This window comes from Vombatus ursinus, unplaced genomic scaffold, assembly GCF_900497805.2.
Source record: "Vombatus ursinus unplaced genomic scaffold, bare-nosed wombat genome assembly UNPS02013950.1, whole genome shotgun sequence".
Lineage (NCBI taxonomy): Eukaryota > Metazoa > Chordata > Mammalia > Diprotodontia > Vombatidae > Vombatus > Vombatus ursinus.
In genome coordinates this window covers 1,359,807-1,380,488 of record NW_020953728.1, presented here as the reverse complement: position 1 = coordinate 1,380,488, position 20,682 = coordinate 1,359,807, and the positions used below count along the sequence as shown (strand labels likewise).

The 20,682-nt window shown below is 35.2% G+C and overlaps 1 protein-coding gene across 3 annotated transcripts in view; it reads right to left on the bottom strand.

Moving 5' to 3' along the window:
* Positions 1 to 20,682, bottom strand: part of IRAK4 (interleukin 1 receptor associated kinase 4) — a 74,230-nt gene that overhangs the window by 13,221 nt on the left and 40,327 nt on the right. For all 3 annotated transcript variants that reach the window (XM_027858945.1, XM_027858943.1, XM_027858944.1), the window contains exons 6-7: positions 18,675 to 18,739; positions 10,880 to 10,994 (exon numbers count right to left, since the gene is read on the bottom strand). In XM_027858945.1, the coding sequence (XP_027714746.1) occupies positions 10,880 to 10,994; positions 18,675 to 18,739 (180 nt within the window). The remainder of the gene's footprint in view (positions 1 to 10,879; positions 10,995 to 18,674; positions 18,740 to 20,682) is intronic.

Genomic DNA, 20,682 nt, shown 5'->3' with positions numbered 1-20,682 from the left:
TATTCTTTTTCAGTACAGATCTGTGGTTTCAACAGTGTAGGGTACTTCAGTAAAGAAATTATTTTTGACAAAGTAGACCAGCAAATGTTCTCCCAAATAGAATCTTACAGCGTATTTGCTCACAGTGTAGCTATCTACCAATTCACACATCTAGTTGCTTGGGGAATAAATACCTGAGGTCTGTGAATCCATATTCCTGAAACTATAGTTTTTTTGTCCTTTCTACTCATCCCTCACAAAAACTCAGCCCCAGATTACTCCCATCATCTAAATCCTCTGTGCCTGGTCACGTGCTTCTGAACAGAGCTGGGGAAAGTCACAAAAGTGCTTATTGGCTACACTACAAATTCATGTTGCCCAGCTTCAGCTGGGCCCTAATCACTACAGCAAAGTTCTTTTTATTCCTCCCTAACTGGCTTTCTCACTCATCTAAAAAGTTTTTCCAAACCTCTTCAACTCAAACTTCTTCTACCTGAACATCTCTTAGCTGAAGATCTCACCTCATACTTTACTGAGAAAAGGTTATTCAACGTGAGCACTCTCTTCTCCCCCTCTCTATATCCCAAAACTCTTTGACATCATTTCCCAGTCTCCCTTCTATTCTCCTGACAACGAGGTGGCCCTTCTCCTTCCCAAAGCATATGCCGTAGGTCCCATTGCCTCCTGTCTTTTCCAGCATATTGCAACCTTACTCCCTTCTCTAGGCTTTTACCTCTATCAACTGTTTCCTTCCTTTCTACCTTCAAGAATGTCCAAGTCTTCTCCATCCTTTAAAAATCTTCACCAGACACCATCCCCTTAAGCAATCAGTCTAAATTTCTCTTGTGGTTCTTTTGGTCAAGCACATAGGGGTGAAAAAGCTGTTTACACTTGTTACATCTACTTTCTCCCCTCTTGCTCTCTTCAACCCCCTATAATCTAGCTTTTAAGATTGCATCACTCACTGGAAACTGGTGTCCCCAGTTATCATGAAAGCTTTTATTCTTTAATAGTATTATTTTTCCAATTACACGTAAAGATAATTTTTAACATTGTAAAATTTTGAGTTCCAAATTTTTCTCTCTCCATCCGGACTTTCCCGCTCTCCAAGACAGCAAGCAATCTGATATAGGTTATACATGTACAATCATGTTAAAGATATTTCCACATTAGTCATGTTGTAAAAGAAGAATCCAAACAAAAGGGGGAAAGCATGAGAAAGATAAAAAAACAAAATAAAAGTGAAAATAGTATGCTTCAACTTGCATTCAGACTCCATAGTTCCTTCTTTGGATATGGTTACCATTTTCCATCATGGGTCTTTTGAAATTGTCTTGGAACAGTTGCTGAGAAGACTAAGTCAATAGTTGATCACACAATGTTGCTGTTACTGTGTACAACATTCTCCTAGTTCTGCTCCCTTCATTCAGCATCAGTCCAAGCAAGTTTTATCAGGTTTTTCTGAAATCCACCTGCTCATCATATCTTACAGCACAATAGTGTTCTATTATATCCATATACCATAACATATTCAGCTATCTCCCAACTGATAGGCATCCCCTTAATTTCCAATTCTTGGCCATCACAAAAAGAGCTAATATAAATAATTTTGTATATGTGAGTCTTTTTCACTATTTTATGATCTCTTTGGGATACTGACCTAGAAGTGATATTGCTGGGTCAAAGGGTCCACACAGTTTTATAATCCTTTGGGCCCAGTTCCAAATTGCTCTCCAGAATGATTCGATCAATTAACAATTTCAAAAAAATTCATTAGTGTTCCAATTTTCCACATCTCCAACATTTATCATTTTCCTTTTTTTGTCACATTAGCCAATATGGTAAGTGTGATAAGTGTAATTCAGAGCTGTTTTAATTTGCATTTCTCTAATCAATAGCGATTTAGAGCATTTTTTCTAATGACTATAGATAGTTTTAATTTCTTCGTCTAAAACTGCCTGTTTATGTCCTTTCACCATTTATCAATTGAGGAATGACTTGTATTTTTATAAATTTGACTCAGTTTTCTATGTATTTCAGAAATGAGGCCTTTATATGAAACACTGGCTGTAAATATTATTTCCTAGCTTTCTGCTTTCCTTCTAATCTTGGTTGCACTGGTTTTCTTTCTGCAAAACCTTTTTAATTTAAAGTAATCAAAATTATCTATTTTCATTTCATAATGTTCTTATCTCTTATTTAGTCATAAATTCTTCCCTTCTCCATAGATCTAACAGGTAAGCTATTCCTTGCTCTCCTAATTTGCTTATGGTATCATCCCCTATGTCTAAATCACGTACCCATTTAGACCTTATCATATAGGGTGCGAAATGTTGATCTATGCCTAGGTCCTGCCATACTATTTTCCAGTTTTCCCAGCATTTTTTGTCAAATAGGGAATTCTTATCCCAGAAGCTGGAATCTTTGGGTTTATCAAACAGTAGATTACTATGGTCAGACTATTGTGTCTTGTATACCTAACGCATTCCACTAATCTACCATTCTATTTCTTAGCCAGTACCAAGTAGTTTTGATAACTGCTGCTTTATAATACAATTTTACATCTGGTATGGCCAGGCCACCTTTCTTTGCATTTTTTTTCATTAATTCCCTTGATATTCTTGACATTTTGTTCTTCTAGATGAATTTTATTATTTTTTCTAGATCTATAAAATAATTTTTGGTAGTTTGATTGGCAGGTCATTGAATAAATAAATTAATTTAGGTAGAATTGTCATTTTTATTGTATTAGCTCAGCCTACCCATGAGCAATTGATATCTTTCCAATTGTTTAGATCTGACTTTGTGTGAAAAGTGTTTCGTAATTGTGTTCATATAGTTCCTGGGTTTGTCTTGGCATGTAGACTCCCAAATATTTTACAATCTACAGTTATTTTTAATAGAATTTCTCTATCCTTGCTGCTGGGTTCTGTTGGTAACCTGTAGAAATGCTGATCATTTATATGGGTTTATTTTGTATCCTGTAACTTTGCTAAAGTTGTTCACTGTTTAAAGTAGTTTTTTAGTTGATTCTTTAGGATTCTCTAAGCATCATATCATCTGCAAAGAGTGACAGTTTTGTTTCCTCATTACCTATTCTAATTCCTTCAATTTCTTTTCCTTCTCTTATTGCTAAAGCTAACATTTCTAGTACAATATTGAATAACAGTGATAATGGGCATCCTTGTTTCACCCCTGATCTTATTAGGAATGCTTTTAGCTTATCCCCATTACATATAATGCTAGCTGATGGTTTTAGATAGATACTGCTTATCATTTTAAGGAAGATTCCATTTATCCCTATGCTCCCTAGTGTTTTTAATAGGAATGGGTGTTGTATTTTGCAAAAGCCTTTTCTGCATCTATTGATATAATCACATGTTTTCTGTTAGTTATGTTATTGATATGGTCAATTATGCTGATAGTTTTCCTAATATTGAAACAGCCATGCAATCCTGGTATAAATCCCACCTGGTCATAGTGTATTATCCTAGTGATAAACTGCTATAATTTCTTTGCTAATACTTTATTTAAATTTTTTGCATTAACATTCATTAGGGAAATTGATCTATAATTCTCTTTCTGTTTTGGCTCTTCCTGGTTTAAATATTAACACTATATTCGTATCATAAAAGGAATCTGGTGGGATTCCTTTTTCACCTATTTTTCCAAATAGTTTATGTAGTATTGAAATTAATTGTTCTTTAAATGTTTGGTAGAATTGACTTGTAAATCCATCTGGCCTTAGAGATTTTTTTCTTGATGACTTGTTCAATTTCTTTTTCTACAATGAAATTAAGCATTTTATTTCCTCTTCTGTTAATCTGAGCAATTTATATGTTTGTAAATATTCATCCATTTCACTTAGATTGTCAGATTTATTTTTTTCTATTTTATTGTTTTCATAAAACCAGTTCTTAGTTTTATTTATTAGTTCATTTTCTTTTTTTAAATTTATTTATTTATGTTTATTTTTTATTTTTAACATTTGTTTTTAACACTTTGGGTTACAAATTTTCTCCCTTCCTCCCTCCCCACCCACCCTCATTGAAAAGGCAAGCATCTCAATACAGGTTATAGATGTATAGTCATGCAAAACACTTCCATAGTAGTCCTGTTGTGAAAAACTAAGTATATTTCCCTTCATCCTATCCTGCCCCCCATTTATTCTATTCTCTCTTTTGACCCTGTCCCTCCTTAGAAGTGTTTGCTTTTGATTATTCCCTCCCCCAATCTGCCCTCCCCTCTATCAACCCCCTGCTCACTTGTCCCCTTCCCCCTTTATTTTCCTGTAGGGTAAGAAAGATTTCCATATCCCAATTTCTATGTTATTCCCTCCTTAAGCCAAATCCTATGAGAATAAGATTCACTCATTCACTCTCACCTTCCCCCATTTCCCCTCCACTGTAAAAGCCTTTTCATGTCTATTTCATGTGAGATAGTTTACCTCATTCTACTTCTCCCTTTCTCCTTCTCCCAGTATAATCCTCTCTCACCCCTTAATTTTATTTTCCAGATATCAGCCCTTCATCTTCAACTCACCCTGTGCCCTCTATCTATCTATCTATCTATACATACATATAATTTTTTCCCTACCACTACCCTAATACTGACAAAGGACTCATGAGTTACAAATATCATCTTTCCCTGCAGGAATGTAAACAGTTCAACCTTAATAAGTCTCTTATGATTTCTTTTTTCTGTTTACCTCTTCCATGTTTCACTTGAGTCTTGTATTTGAAGGTCAAATTTTATATTCAACTCTGGTCTTTTCCACAGAAGATTGTCAGATTTATTGACATACAGTTGGGCAAAATAGCTCCTAATTATTGCTTTAATTTCCTCTTTTTTGGTGGTAAATTCACTCTTTTCATTTTTGATACTGGTAATTTAGTTTTCTTCTTTTTTTAATCAAATTAACCAAAGGTTTATCTATCTTATTTGGTTTTTCCATAAAACCAGCTTAGTTCAATAGTTATTATTAGTTATTAATTATTATAATAATAATAATAAATAATATTTATTAGTTCAATAGTTTTTACTTTTAATTTTATTAATCTCTCCTTTGATTTTTAGAATTTCTAATTTGGCATTAAATTGGGGATTCTTAATTTGTTCTTTTTGGGGGGGGGCAAAGATTTATTTTAGTTTTCAACATTCACTCTTGTAAGATTTTGAGTTTTAAATTTTCTCCCCCTCCTTCCACTTCCTCCTCCCCAAGACAGCATGCAATCTGATATAGGCCATACATGTACATTCATATTAAACGTATTTCCACAATAGCTATGTTGTAAAGAAGAATCAGAACAAAAGGGAAAAACCATGAGGAAGAAAAAATGGAGGAAAAAAAAAAAGGAAAAATAGTATACCTTCAATATGCATTCAGACTCCATAGCTATTTCGCTGGATGTGGATAGCATTTTCCATCATGAGTCTTTTGGAATTCTTTGATCACTGCATTGTTGAGAAGATGTAAATTTACCAAAGTTGGTCATCGCACAGTGTTGCTGTTATTGTGTACAATGTTCTTCTGGTTCTGTTCACTTCACTCAGCATCAGTTCATACAAATCTTTCCAGGTTTTTCTGAAGTCCACATGCTCATTATTTCTTATAGCACAATAGTATTCCATTGCATTCATATACCACAATTTATTCAGCATTCCCCAACTGATGGGCATCCCCTCAGTTTTCAATTCTTTGCCTCCACAAAAAGAGCTACCATAAATATTTTTGTACATGTGGGTCCATTTCCCATTTTTGTGATCTCTTTGTGATACAGACCTAGAAGTGGTACTGCTGGATCAAAAGGTATGCACAGTTTTATAGACCTTTGGGCACAGATCCAAATTGCTCTCCATGATGGCTGGATCAATTCACAACTCCACCAATTTGTTTTCCGCTTTCTCTATTTTATTCATGTAATCATTTAGAGATATAAAATTTCCCCTAAGAACTGCTTTGGCTGCATCCCATAAGTTTTGGGATGTTGTCTCATTATTGTCATTCTCTTGGATGAAGTTATTGTTTCTATGATTTGTGTTTGACCCACTCATTCTTCAGGATTAGATTATTTAGTTTCCAATTAGTTTTTAGTCTATCTTTCCACAGTCCTTCATTACATGTAATTATTATTGTACTGTGATCTGAAAAGGATATATTTAATATTTCTGCCTTTCTGAATTGGATTGTGAGATTTTTATGCCCTAACATGTGGTCATTTTTGTGTAGGTACCATGCCACTGAGAAAAAGGTATATTCCTTTCTATTCCTATTCAATTTTCTCCAGAGGTCTATCATATCTAACTTCTCTAAAATTCTATTCACCTCCTTAACCTCCTTCTTGCTTATTTTGTGGCTAGATTTATCTAGTTCTGAGAAGGGGAGGTTAAGGTCCCCCAGTAGTATAATTTTGCTGTTTCTTTCTTAATTCAATTAACTTCCCCTCTAAGAATCTGGATGCTATATCACTTTGGTGTGTATATGTTTAGTATTGATATTACTTCATTATATATGGTACCTTTTAGCAAGATGTTGTTTCCTTCCTTATCTCTTTTAATTATATCTAGTTTTGCTTTTGCTTTGGGTGAAATCAGGATTGCTACCTCTGCTTTTGTTTTTTACTTCGCCTGAAGCACAATACATTCTATTCCAGCCTTTTACCTTTACTCTGTGTGTATCTCTCTGCTTCAAATGTGCTTCTTGTAAACAACATACTGTAGGACTCTAGTTTTTAATTCACTCTGCTATCTACTTCTGTTTCATAGGACAGTTCATCCCATTCACATTCACAGTTATGATTACTAACTGTATATTTCCCTCCATTGTATTTTTTCCCATTTATACTTTTCTCTCTAGAGAAAAGGAGTCTAGTAGATGGCTTTATTTCTCAATTTTTGAGAAAATTTATGTAGCATTGGTCCTAATTGTTGTAAGTTTGACAGAATTCTCCAGTGAACTCTCACTCAGGACCAGGAGTTTTCACGTGGCAATTTCTTATAGCTAGTTCTATTTCCTTTTCTGAGATAGAATTTTTAAAGATATGGATTTGGTATGCAGTTAGTTTGAGTATTTTATATTTTTGAAAGTATTCCTCTATTTCTTCTGTGTTCTCAGTTTTGTTAACATAGAACTGTGCATAGTAGGTTCTAATGATTCTTTTTGTTCTGGTTTTGTGATTTCTCCTTGGTGGCTATTTTGCTGATTTGATTTTCTGCCACCTTTTTAATCAAGATAGCCATAGGTTTATGAATTGTATTAGCCTTTTCAAACAACCAGCTTTTAGTTCTATTTATTATTTCAATATTTTATTTAGTTTAGTTTTATTTAAGGATGTATGGGATGTTCAAGGAGGACTAGCACCTTCGGTATGAGGGCTTACCAAGCCCTTTAAAGGGTTGCTTGTCCTCCTTTGGTGTCCACCTGCCACTCAACTCTTACTTGTGATTCCAAGAAGCTATAGCACGTACAGTGGCCACACCTTCATAAAACTGTCAGGCCTCAAACTCATTGGTGAATTAGAGGGATGTCTACCCCAACCATCTGAAGACTTCCCTCGGTGGAATGGGTAGATGAGAAAATTTGTTTTAATAGACATGAAGGCAGCTGAAGCAGGCACTGTACAGTACTTCTTATTTAATTAGACATCAAAGACAACAAGCTCATCCACTGCATCATGGACCATTGCCAATTGTCTTGATTTTTGTCTTGCCACTGAATTTTTATGACTCTGGGAGAGTGAGGCTGATGACTTTGTGCAACTCTTCCTCACTTAAATTTGTTTCATGTGCAAGTCAAGATATCACCTGTGATGTCAATGGTCCTCTTTGAAAATGAAGGATAAACAACAACCATTTAGTTTCCAGTTTATGTATTTCTCCTTCATTCCTGTATATCTGCATTCCCAATCAACTGTTCTCTCTTTTGCTTCTTTAGTAAGATCTGTCATTATAGATTCAAATTTTTTTCTATATTTCTAATTATTTCTGCTGTGTAGGCCATAAACTTTGGTTTTATGTTTCTTATTTCTCCTTAACTATTTGAGAACATCCTTCTGTGGTTCCATGTTCTCTCGGGAATCTACAGGATCCTGTTGGCGTATCTGCCCAAGGTCCTTAACAGAGTTTTTTTCCTACTGAGATCTTTGGCAATTTCATTCTTTTTTCTTTTTTGCTCACTTTATGACTCTTGCTTTGATAGGGGTTTCCCTGAAGGCTGGACCTTGAAACTGTCTCAGCCTTTTCCCATGCTGGGGAATTCATTTTTCACCATCTTCCATCTCTGTCCCAAGTGACTGCCACAGGTACATAACTCTCCTCAGCTGAATACAAGTCTTTCTTTCAAGCCTGGTGGAGTCCCATACACCTTGGCACCATTCCCCAATTCCCACTATTCCTTAGTTCTCCAACTGTTGCAACTCTGCCTATTGCCATGCTATTGTTCCAGACAGAGCACATTTACTGCTTTCTGCAGCAGAGGTTGGAGGTGGAGATAAAGTATGTTCTGTTGCAAACCTTTGGGTAGGCTTGTGCAATCCTGCCAGAATATAATGGCTGATCAGGGAGAGAGTACAGAGTAATCATGGTAGCTTCAATGCCTCATCATTCACCGAATGAATGAATGACTGAATGAAGCATTTAAGAGCTTACTAAGCAAAGCACCATGCTAAGTGCTGGAAATGCAAACAGAAAAGTAAGATAGTCCCTATTCCTAAAAAGCCTATATTCTAAGGGTACAGACCATACATATGGAAAGTCCTGGCTTCAAGTCAGATGGCAAGGTCTCAAAGTCTTTAGGATACAGTAGAAAAGGTAATGCTTATTCTTTAATGTAATTTCCATAAATAAAAGCATAGCCATTTCTGATACTGGACCAAGTACCAACAGTGAAAATGATTTTGGTGGCAAGAACTTTCTTTCGGTTCTTCAGTAGTGGCTATAACACCTGCTGGATCAACTGTCAACTGACAGGTTGCATGTTCCCAATGGTTTCTTCCCAAGACAATGTCTGAGGGCACTGGGCTGAAAGCATAACTATTCCCAAAGCTCTTAGTTTCAGGGTCTGAGGTTGTCTCCAGAATGGTTCAAAATTAGGAAAATAATCAACACAATTGTAAACAAGTATTAAAAGCAAAAATTTATTGGATATTTCAAATTGGATGTCCCAGAGACATCTAAATGTCAACAAGACCAAAACAAAACTATCTTTTCCCCCATGTACATTTCTCTTCTAAACTTCTATATTTCAATCAAAAGCACCACTATTCTTCCTGTCACCCAGGTTCACAATCTTGGCAACATTCTTCAACTCCTTGTTCTCCCTCACTCCACATAAATCATTTTCCAAATCTTGCTGTTTTTACCTCCACTACAACTTTTTAGCACCTATCCCTTCTCTCTACTCACAAAGCTATTACCTTATTTCAGGCCTTGATTACACCTCTTGCTTGGATTATTTCAGCAGCTTCCAAATTACTATTCTTACTTCACATTTGTCTCCAATTCAATCTATCCTCCACACAACTGTCAAAGTCATTTTCTTTAAGTGTAGATCAGTAAACATCACTCCCCTACTCAATAAATTGTAGTGTCTCATTACCTCAAGAATCAAATGTAAACTCCTCCATTTAGTTTTTAAAGTACTTTACAACTTTATCATAACATATACTTCCAGCCTCCTCACTCCCCCTTCCATACTGTGCAGTCCACCTAAACTGGCCATCTCTCTGTTCTTTATATGTGGCACTCCATCCTTCACGTTTATGCCTTTTCACTGTCTATTATATCTAGAATCCATTCCCTTTTCACCTCCATCTTAAAGAATCCCTCTCTTCCTTCAAGGTATAGTTGAAGCATCATTTCTTACTTCAAGCCTTTCCTGATACTCTCAACTGCTAGGGTCCTCTCTCAAACTTCCTTTTATATTTAACCATTCCATGTATATACTTACATATACCTTTATATGTCCTTTTGCCTACCCCATTAGAACAAAACCTCCTTATCATTAGAGATTGTTTCGTTTACTGTATTTGTATCTCTAGCTCCTAGCATTGTATCTGACACATCATAAACAATAAATGCTTGTTGATTGATGAATAGTTCACGAGTCGCCAACTGGCATGTTTACATTGACTTTAGTCAGACAGAGAGCATAATTAACTCAAGGCAAAGACAACTGAAATGGCACAGTAAAAATAAATACAGCATCTCTCCTATAAACCTGGAGTACATTTTCCTACAAAAATACAAAGAACAAATGCCTATAGAGTTGACTAGCAGAGCATACGCAAAGGTAACTCATATGGCCAAAGGCAACTTATACTTCCCCCTTCCATGTCATCTTCTAATTGCTTCATAATGCTCATTGTACAGGCACCTTTGCTGGGCGAGTGCCTGGGACACTGAGAGGTTTAAGTGCATTGCTCAGGGTCCCATAGCTAGTATTTTGCAGAAGTGGTAGCTTGATCCAACTTGTTCTGATTTTGAGACTAGGCACTATATTACAATGCTTCTTAGCACAGAGGTATATCATCAAAAATGAATCATCAATAAAGGAGTTCATCCTATCATGTAACAAAGCTAGGAATAAAAATGAACAATGAAGGTGCTATATTACCACATACAAAATGTTAAAAGACCTCAAAAAAGTCCTCTAGAGCATTAAAGAGCTCTATGGTACATTTATACTCGGACATAGGCAAAAATAGCATAGGATGTTGTACACTGCACTGTGGGGAATCTAGATACAGGGAGATCCTAGATTCACTGAACTTTAAGTGGACAGAAGGAAAATGTGAGTAGAATGTGGGTATGAAGCAAAGTGTAAAATTAGCATACTTCAGAAAATTAAAACGTCACACTATTCGTTTTTGTGTGTTACAAAACAACTTACTAAGAAACTTACCAGACAAGATAGTCTGTCAAGCAATGAACCATTAGGCATATAGACATACACCAAACAGAAGTTGTCATTATCACTTGAGAAGCCAAGTAGTTCTACTAAGTTTTCATGTTGACACCTGTGGCAAATAATTTTTAAAGGAATTAAGTGTTTGAAATCTTAAACAGTTAAGTTCAGCTCAAAGCTGGAAAATTTTTAAGGTTAGCTATAAAACAGGGCAGCTAGGTAGTACAGTAGATAGAGCACCAGGCCTGGAGCCAGGAAGATCTGAGTTCAAATCTGACCTCAGACACTTGAGAGCTATGTGACCCTGGGCAAGTCATTTAACCCCCATTTTCCTCAGTTTCTCTTCTGTATAATGGGGACACACTGGAGAAGGAAATGGCAAACTATTCCTTTATCTTTGCCATGAAAATCCCAATGGCAAAGTCCATGGGGTTATGTAGAGTTGGATACAACTAAACAATTGAACAACAACAATAAAAAAACAGACAGCTAAAGAAGAAGTTCAACTTTCTTATTTTTACTTTCTTACTACTATTATCAGTTGCTTTCCTTTTATTTTCTTTCTCTCTCTCTCTCTTTTTTTTTAAGACTGGGTCCTCCTATTTGACCCATGTGGAAATGCAAAGGTGACTCATGGGCCTGATTCCACTTACTGACTGGAACAGGAACTTTGACCTGTTCTGTTTATAACCTAGGTTGGTCTGCCCCTCCTCAGACAATCTGTTAGCATTCTCTCCTGCCCCCACCCAGGAGCTCATAATATTGATATCAGACTCAGTTTGATGACCCAATTGTATTAGCCAACTGCAGCTCACAACTCCCAAGCTCAAGAGTTCCACTAGCCTCAGTGTCGCTAGTAACTGGGATTAGAGAGACATGTACCATAACACCCAGTCCCTTTTCTTTTTTAATAATTTATTATGATATAAATATCAATAAAACAAATTAAACCTCACAATTACTTACATTTGAAGATTCTTCTACTTTTTTAGTAGGCAATAATTCAATAATATAAATAACACAGTTCTATTTTGCATTTTGAAGCAAAAGTTCTTCAGGATCCATTAACTTGGAAATTATGACCATTTAGTCAAGGACTGTGATGATTATCTTTGCTTAGCTTTTTTCTTCATAATGAATATAAGCAAGACTGTGGAATTATTTAAAACCTTTGATCACAAACATTTTAGCCAACCCCAAACAAATGAAAAGCAACAATATTAAAAATACTTATTAGAGAGAGGCAGAGCCAAGATGGTAGAGAGAAGGCAAGGATTTGCCTGAACTCTCCCCTAAACCCTTCCAAATAATTTTAAATAATGACTCAAAACAAATTTTGGAGCAGTAAAACCCACAAAAGGATGGGGTGAAACAATTTTTCAGCACAAGACAACTTAGAAGGTTGGCAGGAAAGGTCTGTTGCACCAGGGTGAGAGTGTAATGTAGTCTACCACGGGCTGCACTGCAGCAAGCCAGCAGTAGGCACTGGGGACAAATGACTCATTGGTGGCAGTGGCAGTTTCTGGACCCCTCAGCCCGCAGATGTGAGTCAGACAGGTCAGGAGATTATAGGGGTCCCTTTGCAGGTACAGGGGTGAGGGGAGCAGGACTCTGTTACACTGCCCACACCTGGATGTGGGTCTCAGTCTAGAGCAAGGAGGAACACTACTAGTGCACCAGAGCTTGCAGCAGCAGGGGAGCCGGGACCCGGGACCCTGGTCATGGTTCCAGGGCAGAAAAGAGTGATTGTGGTCACTCACAGACTACAGCACAAGCCAGGAGAGTAGTAAAAAAAAACCTCTCCCTAGTTCATACCACCTTGGAAGAATAGAAGACTTATAGGTCCCCAGAATTACCTCTGAAAATAGCTGCCCTAAAAACCTGAAGCTTGGCTCAGTGCTCCCCCCACCCCCAAAAGCAGAGACTGACTTTAGTATATGGTTAAAAGTCAAGAAATAGGCTGGAAAAATGAGCAAACAGCAGAAAAAAATCCTGACAACAGAAAATTACTATGGTGAAAGAGAAGATCAATGCACAAACTCAGAAGAAGACAACAAAGTCCAAATTCCTACATGCAAAGCCTCAAAGAAAAATAGGAATTGGTCTCAGGCCATGAAAGATTTCAAAAAGGATTTTAAAAAATCAAATAAGAGAGGTAGAGGAAAATTTGGGAAGAAAAACAAGAATGATGCAAGAAAATCATTTTAAAAAGAGTCAACAGTTTGGTAAAGGAAGCACAAAAACAAAAATACTGAAGAAAATAACAACTTAAAAAAACAGAATAAGCCAAATGGCAAAAGAGACACAAAAATCCAATGAAGAGAAAAATGTCTTGAAAAAGAGAATTGCTGGGGCAGCTAAGTGGCGCAGTGGATACTCACCGGCCCTGAAGTCAGAAGGACCTGAGTTCAAATCTGGCCTCAGACCAAACACTTGACACTTACTAGCTGTGTGATCCTAGGCAAGTCACTTAACCCCAATTGCCTTAAAAAAAAAAAAAAGGGGGGCAAAAAAAAAAAAAAAAGGAGAATTGGACAAATGGAAAAAAATATACAAAAATTTACTGAAGGGAAGAATTCCTTACAAAGCAGTACTGGTCAAATTGAAAAGGAGGTACAAAAGTTCACTGAAGAAAATAATTCCTTAAAAACTAGGATTGGGCAAGTGGAAGCTAATGACTTTATAAGACATCAAAAAACAATAAAATAAGATCAAAAGAATGAAAAAAATTGAAGATTTGAAATATCTCACTGAAAAAAACAACTCACCGAGAAAACAGATCAAGGAGAGATAATTTAAGAATTATTGGAATATCTGAAAGCCATGATCAAAAAAAGAGCCTAGACATCATCTTTCACTAAAGTATCAAGGAGAACTGCCCTAATATTGTAGAACCAGAGGGCAAAATAGAAATTGAAAGAATCCACTGATCACCTCCTAAAAGAGATCCCAAAATGAAAACTGCCAGGAATATTACAGCCAAATTCCAGAGCTCCCAGGTCAAGGAGAAAATATTGCAAAGAGCCAAAAAGAAACAATTCAAACATCATGGAGCCACAGTCAGGATAATACAAGATTTAGCAGTTTCTACACTGAAGGATCAGAGTACTTGGAATATGATATTCTGGATAGCAAAGGAGCTAGTATTACAAACAAGAATCATCTACCCCAGCAAAACTGAGTATAACCCTTCAGGAGGAAAAATGGATATTCAATGAAATAGAAGACTTTCAAGCATTCTTGATGAAAAGACCAGAGCTGAACAGAAAATTTTACTTCCAAATACAAGAATTAAGAGAAAGACAAAAATGTAAACAGGAAAGAGAAATCATAAAGTATTCAATAAGGTTAAACTGTTAACATTTCTACATGTTACCTGAAATTCCTAAAATTCTTCTCATATTATTAGGGCAGTTAGAAGGAGTACAAATTGATAGAAGAGATAGGTGTGAATTGACTATGATGGGATGATTATCTAAAAAAACAAAATTAAATTAAGGGGTGAGAAAGAGGAATACACTGGAGGAGAAAGGGAGAGGTAGAATGGCTTAGATTATCCGACATAAAAGAGGCATGAAAGAGCTTTTACAGTGGAGGGGTTTGTAAACCTCACTCTCATTCGGAAATGGTTCAAAGAGGGAATAATACACACACATTCGGTTGGGTGCAGAAATCTATCTTACCCTGCAGTAAAGTAGGAGAGGAAGGGAATAAGAGAAGGGGGTGGGGAGGGGGAGAAAGGATGACAGAAGGGAAGCCAGATTGGGGGAGGTAAAAGTCAGAAGCAAAACACTTTTGAGAATGGATAGGGTGGAAGGAGAGGGGGTAGGACAAACTGGGAAAATAGGATGGAAGGAAATATATAGTTAATCATAACTGTGAAAAAATTTTACAACCAATTTCTTTGATAAAGACCTCACTTCTCAAATATACAGAGAACTGAGTCAAATTTATAGAAATAAGAGTCATTCTTCAACTGATAAATGGTCTAAGAATGTAAATACGAAGTTTTCTGACAAAGAAATCAAAGCTATCTATAATCACATAAAAAAAATGCTCTATATCATTATTGATTAGAGAAATGCAAATTAAAACAACTCTGAACTACCACCTCACACCTAACATTGGCTAATATGACAGAAAAGGAAAATGACAAATGTTAAAGATGATGTGGGAAAATTGAGACACTAATGCACTGCTGCTGAAATTCTACACTGATTCAACTAATCTTTACAGCAATTTGGAACTATACCCAAAGGGTCAAAAAACCATGCATACCCTTTGACCAAGCAATACTACTATTAGGTCTATATCCCAAAGATTAAAAAAAAAGAAAAGAAAAAGACTTATATGTACAAAAATATTTGTAGCAGCTCTTTTAGTGGTGGCAAAGATCCAGAAATTGAGGGGATGTCCATCAATTGGGGAATTGCTGAACAAGTTATTGTATATGATTATGACAGAGTACTATTGTGCTATAAAAAAAGGATAAGCAAGATGCTCTCAGAAAATCTGGAAAGACTTACATGAACCAATGCAAAATTAAATGAGCAGAACCTGGAGAATATTGTATACATTAGTAGCAATACTGCATACTGACCAACTGTGAATGACTTAGCTATTCTGAGCAATAAAATGATCCAAGACAGTTCTGAAGAACTTATGATGAAAAAAGCTATCCACCTCCAGAAAAAGAACTGATGGAGTCTGAATGCAGATAAAATCACACTTTTTCTTTACTTTATTTTTCTTGTTTTTGAAAATCTGTGTTTTCTTTCATAACACAAATAACATTGAAATGTTTTACATGACTGCACATGTATAATCTATATCAAATTGCTCACTTTCTCAATGAGGGGGGAAGGGATGGGAGGGAGGAAGAGAATGTAGAACTCAAAAATCTTAAAAATGATTATTAAAAATTGTTTTTACATGTAATTGAGGGGAAAATAAAATATTAAAATAAAAATAAAAAATATTAATTATAAATAAATCTTTTCTACCAATTAAAAAAAGTCTTCTAAAAGCTACTAGACAAAAGCTTGAATGAATAAACTTTTTTGTTTTAAATTGAGTTAATGAAAGGTCACAGGATTTCAAGTTAGAAGAGACCTTCAAAATAATTTAATACAACCCTATAATTTTATAGATGAGTAAACAGGCTCAAGGAAATCAAGTGACTTGCTTAAGGTCACATCATTAGTACTTTAAGTAATAAAAACCAGGTCCATACAAATATAGTTCTTTTGCCACTATATAAGAACTGTTTTTCATTATGTACATATTTGTCAGTAATAAAACTATACTTCTTTTATAATATGTAAATATATATATTTAAGATACTATATATGTTATACATAAAATATAGTATATATACTATATAAAATATAATACATGTATACTATATGTAAAACTACATTTCTTTTATAATATCTTCTGATTCATATTTTTGGTTATGACATACTCCCCAACATATCCCCCAACAATTAGGGCCAATCTTTCACAATTCACAATCACTGACAATACTGATGGCCTTTCTGACCAAAGCAGCTATGAAGACCCTTAGATTTCTTTCTTTATAATTCCACGAATTGTGTCATTTATTATCCTTTAAAAATGTCCCCCCAAACTAATTTTCCCTATTGATTTTGCTAAAGCTAAATAAAAGGATGATTCACAAATACTTGCTAGAGAAGCAAAGGAGATAGCAGTGGGTTTTATCATATGCCCAAAAGCTACAAGGGAGATTATTTCATGGGACATTTTAGGTCATCATGAATTGTAGTATTAATGATACATTTTTACACAAAGACCACCAATGAAAATAAGCGTAGATGATGCAACATTAATTACTGAGGATGAAATGGCAAAGAAATTCCATGAAGAACTTACTAAGATTTCCCAAATCAAATCAAAATACACTCACAATACTTGGTGACTTCAATGCAAAGGTGGGAAAAAGCAAGGATGGAAGAAATAAATGGGAAAGTCTGGTTCAAAAGAAAGAAATGAGAAGAGGCCAAAAACTTATAGATTTTCCTGGGTGGCACATGCCTGTAATATCTGCTACTAGGGATTGGTAATTGGTGGATCTTTTGAACTTAAAGAGTTCTGAGCTGTAGTGGGCTAAGTTGCTAGGGTGTCCACAGTAGGTTCAGCATTAATATTATGAGCCCATAAGAGCAGAAGGGCCACTAAGTTGCCTAAAAAGGAGTGAACTGGACCAACTTGGAAACAGAGGTAAAACTCTGCCAATCAGTAGTGGGACTGGGCACATAATTAGCCCCTGAACTTTGAACAGGAGCAAGATAGGGAGACTTAGTATCAAAAAAGAAAAAAAAAGATCATATCCAAGCCTTACAAATTTATATTATGTACACATTGTTTAAACACCAAAAAAAAAATGTTGGTAAGTATTGGACATGGCGAATATCAAATAACATCACAAAGAATGAAACTGACTACATTTTAGTATATAGGAAAAGATTCAACATTAATGTGAGTTATCCTGAGGCAGATGTCTGTGTAACAGACCATCAATTTGTCAGAGCTAAGATAAAATTTTATAACATGAGAAAAAAAAGCAATGAGCAATATAATATATATTATACATTCTAAAAGATCTGGCCCTGATTTAAACAAATTATGGAAAATTAATAAAGGGCAAATGGACAACAGAAATGACAATGACATCAGCTAAAATAATTTCATCCACAAGTTAAACAAATGTAAATTAACAAATGATAAAGAGATAAAAGAACTTTTAATGTACCTTAGTAAATAAATATTTGACTACTTCCCAAATGAAGAGAGATAGATATTAGAGGTAACACATATAAACTCATCTGTAAAATCTAGTATAAGATAATAATGGACTATCATGGGCAATAACACTTCATAAAGCTGAGAGAAGCAGTTAGGAGTAAAACCTGTTTAAAAAATAAAGAACAATCTTCCCATGAATGAAAATGGAAAGGGGATAATGAACACAAGAAAAATGGAAAACGAGAAACCCTTAACTATTTTTTTGTCATCAAGAATAGTGGAACCATCATATTTGTTCCCTAACAACCTGGAACCTGAGGTCCTTTTAGAAGAGGCAGAAAAAACACTAAAGAAAAATAACAATAACAATAATAATAACTAGCATTTATATAGCTCGCTAAGGCTTTAAAATACAATATATGTTATCTCATTTGATCCTCATAATAACCTTGTGAAGTAGGTCTTATTATTATCCCCATTTTACAGATGAGAAAACTGAGGCATAGAGCGGTTAAGTAACTTGTTGGAGTCACAGCCAGTAAGTATCAAAATTTATTCGCCTCGCTCTACATCTTTATTAGGGATATTTGGAGATCTCCTTACTTATAGACACTTGTCCTTGGCAATTCTGAGAGCTTTCGGTATAACTAATAATGGTAAGAATTGAAATTCTATATAATTTCTCATAATACTATTTTAAAATACATGACTGTATATATTTTGCTGATTTACTTATCTATAGTTATACTGATATGAGAATAACAGAATTTTAGTGCTAGAAGAGACCTTAAAGTTGGTTTCATCTAATCCATGTATTTTCATTTTACATATGGAATTTGAGAACCAGAGAAGTTATGTGCCTTAAACAAGGTTACACAGATTGTATCATAGCTATTCTATTCCTACAGAACCTGTATCTCCTGACTTTCATTCTAGCGCTCACTTTTTTTTTTTCCTGGTGCTTGGCTGTTGATTTTTTTTTTTAACTGGTGTTCTTTCATCTACAAAATTGTCTTTTAATACTTACTTTGCCATAATTTTTATTTCTTGGTCAAACTGTTGTTTTAGTTCTTCAGTACACATATCAGCCATCTATAAAACAAAAATATCACCAAATCACATATCCTATAATTAGAAGAAACTTCAGGTAATCATCTGGTCTGGCCCCTATCTGGTAAACAAATACCTGAAGCCCAGACAGGTGAAATAACTTTTCCAAGGTCACAAAGCTTTTTAGTTGGGAGGTGTGGTGGGAGTGGGGGGAGGGGGAATATAAAATATCAATGAAGGAAATTACATGAAAGCAAATTTATGGAACAAACTTTTTCTCAGAGAGTTTCAAATCAGGGACAAAATTATATCACTCTCAGATATTTATGTTTTTAAAAGATCCAGTAGGCCTTAGGGCAATCAGTTATGAAATGTGCCCCAAGAAGCATTTGGAGATATTAATCCAGATTTGCTTACAGCTTTATGTTTATCATGGAAATGTTGCTGTTCTATAAATGTATAATAATAAAGTGAAGTGGAAGACAGTAAACCATTAATGAGCTAGAGATAATGTCAAGAATGTGCCACTACAACCAAGAATGAATTCTAGTTCTTTTAACTTTAATAATGTGACCCATGGATAAAGATCATTAGGCTGTGAATTAAGTTTATTAACAACTAAAACTATAATTTTTAACTTCCTTAATGCATTCTGTCTGTTTTTCTGAGTTGTGACAGTACAAGTTAATAAGAGAACAATTAGTCTGTTTAAAATTGTTCTTATATATAAAAACTATGACATCTTCCACAAAAATAATAAATAATCTAATGCCTCATGATGATGTGGAAGGGATTTTGGATTCTTAAAAATTATGACAGAAAAACATAAGCTTTCATAAGTCCTACTAAACTGGAAAGGTTTTAAGTATATTAAATATATACATATGTATTATTAAGTATATATAGAGAGGTATACTTGATATATTTGGATAATTCATCACTACTTAATAGACTTTCAATTTTTTGTTGTTTTTTAGTTAATGAATTGTGTCTGACTCTTCATGACCCCATTTTTGATTTTTGGTTTGGTTTTCTTGGCAAAGATACTGGCGATTTGCCATTTGCTTCTCCAGCTCATTTTACAGATGAGGAAACTGAGGCAAACTGAGTTAAATGACTTGCCCAGGGTCACACAGCTAGTAAGTGTCAAAGGCTGGATTAGAACTCAGATCCTCCTGGCTCCAGGGCCAGCACTCCATCCACTGTGCCACCTAGCTGCCCCCAAAACTTGAAGTTCCTCCTACAGTGAAAGATGGATAGATGGACTCCATCTCTGTAGTCTGAAAAGTCACCTATTTAAATTTGAAGAAACTTAACCAGAGTGATAGAGGATGATTTTGATGGGGGGAAAGAGGAGAAGGAGGCCTGGCTACAATCACACTGATGAAACCACAAATCATTACATTGATAACCAAAGAAGAAACCATAAAATACTGCAATGTTAACAATTATCTTTTAAAATTTTTAAAGTGTTTTTCCAATCATGGATAAGTCTATTTATATCAGAATAATTACTTTTTTCTTATCATTTTAGTCACAGAGACAACTCATATTTACATTGTGCTTTAAGGTTTACAAAGCACTTTCCTCACAACAGGCAATGCAAGTATTACTTTCTTAAGATGTTAAGTGATCGCCCATAGTCAGAGAAATAATAAATGTTGAAGCCAGATGTGAACCTAATTCTCCTGACTTCAAGTCCAGCACCCTTTCCTATACCACACTGCCTAGCATATATAAAGTAAGGTTTTGGGTAATGTTCACTCAAGTGAGTAAAAGCAAACCATGCTTTCAATTTACTCCAATGCAATGAACAAAATGATTGTCTAAAATTGTTACTTTTCTGGGCATGGTGGGGTCTGTAAGAGTCTGAGGCTGATGGATTGCTTAAATTTAGGAGTTTTGAGTTACAGTAGGGATAAAACTAACTGAGTTACAATAGGGATAAAGCATAATAAAAGCACTATTATGGTTTGCCCTTCCAA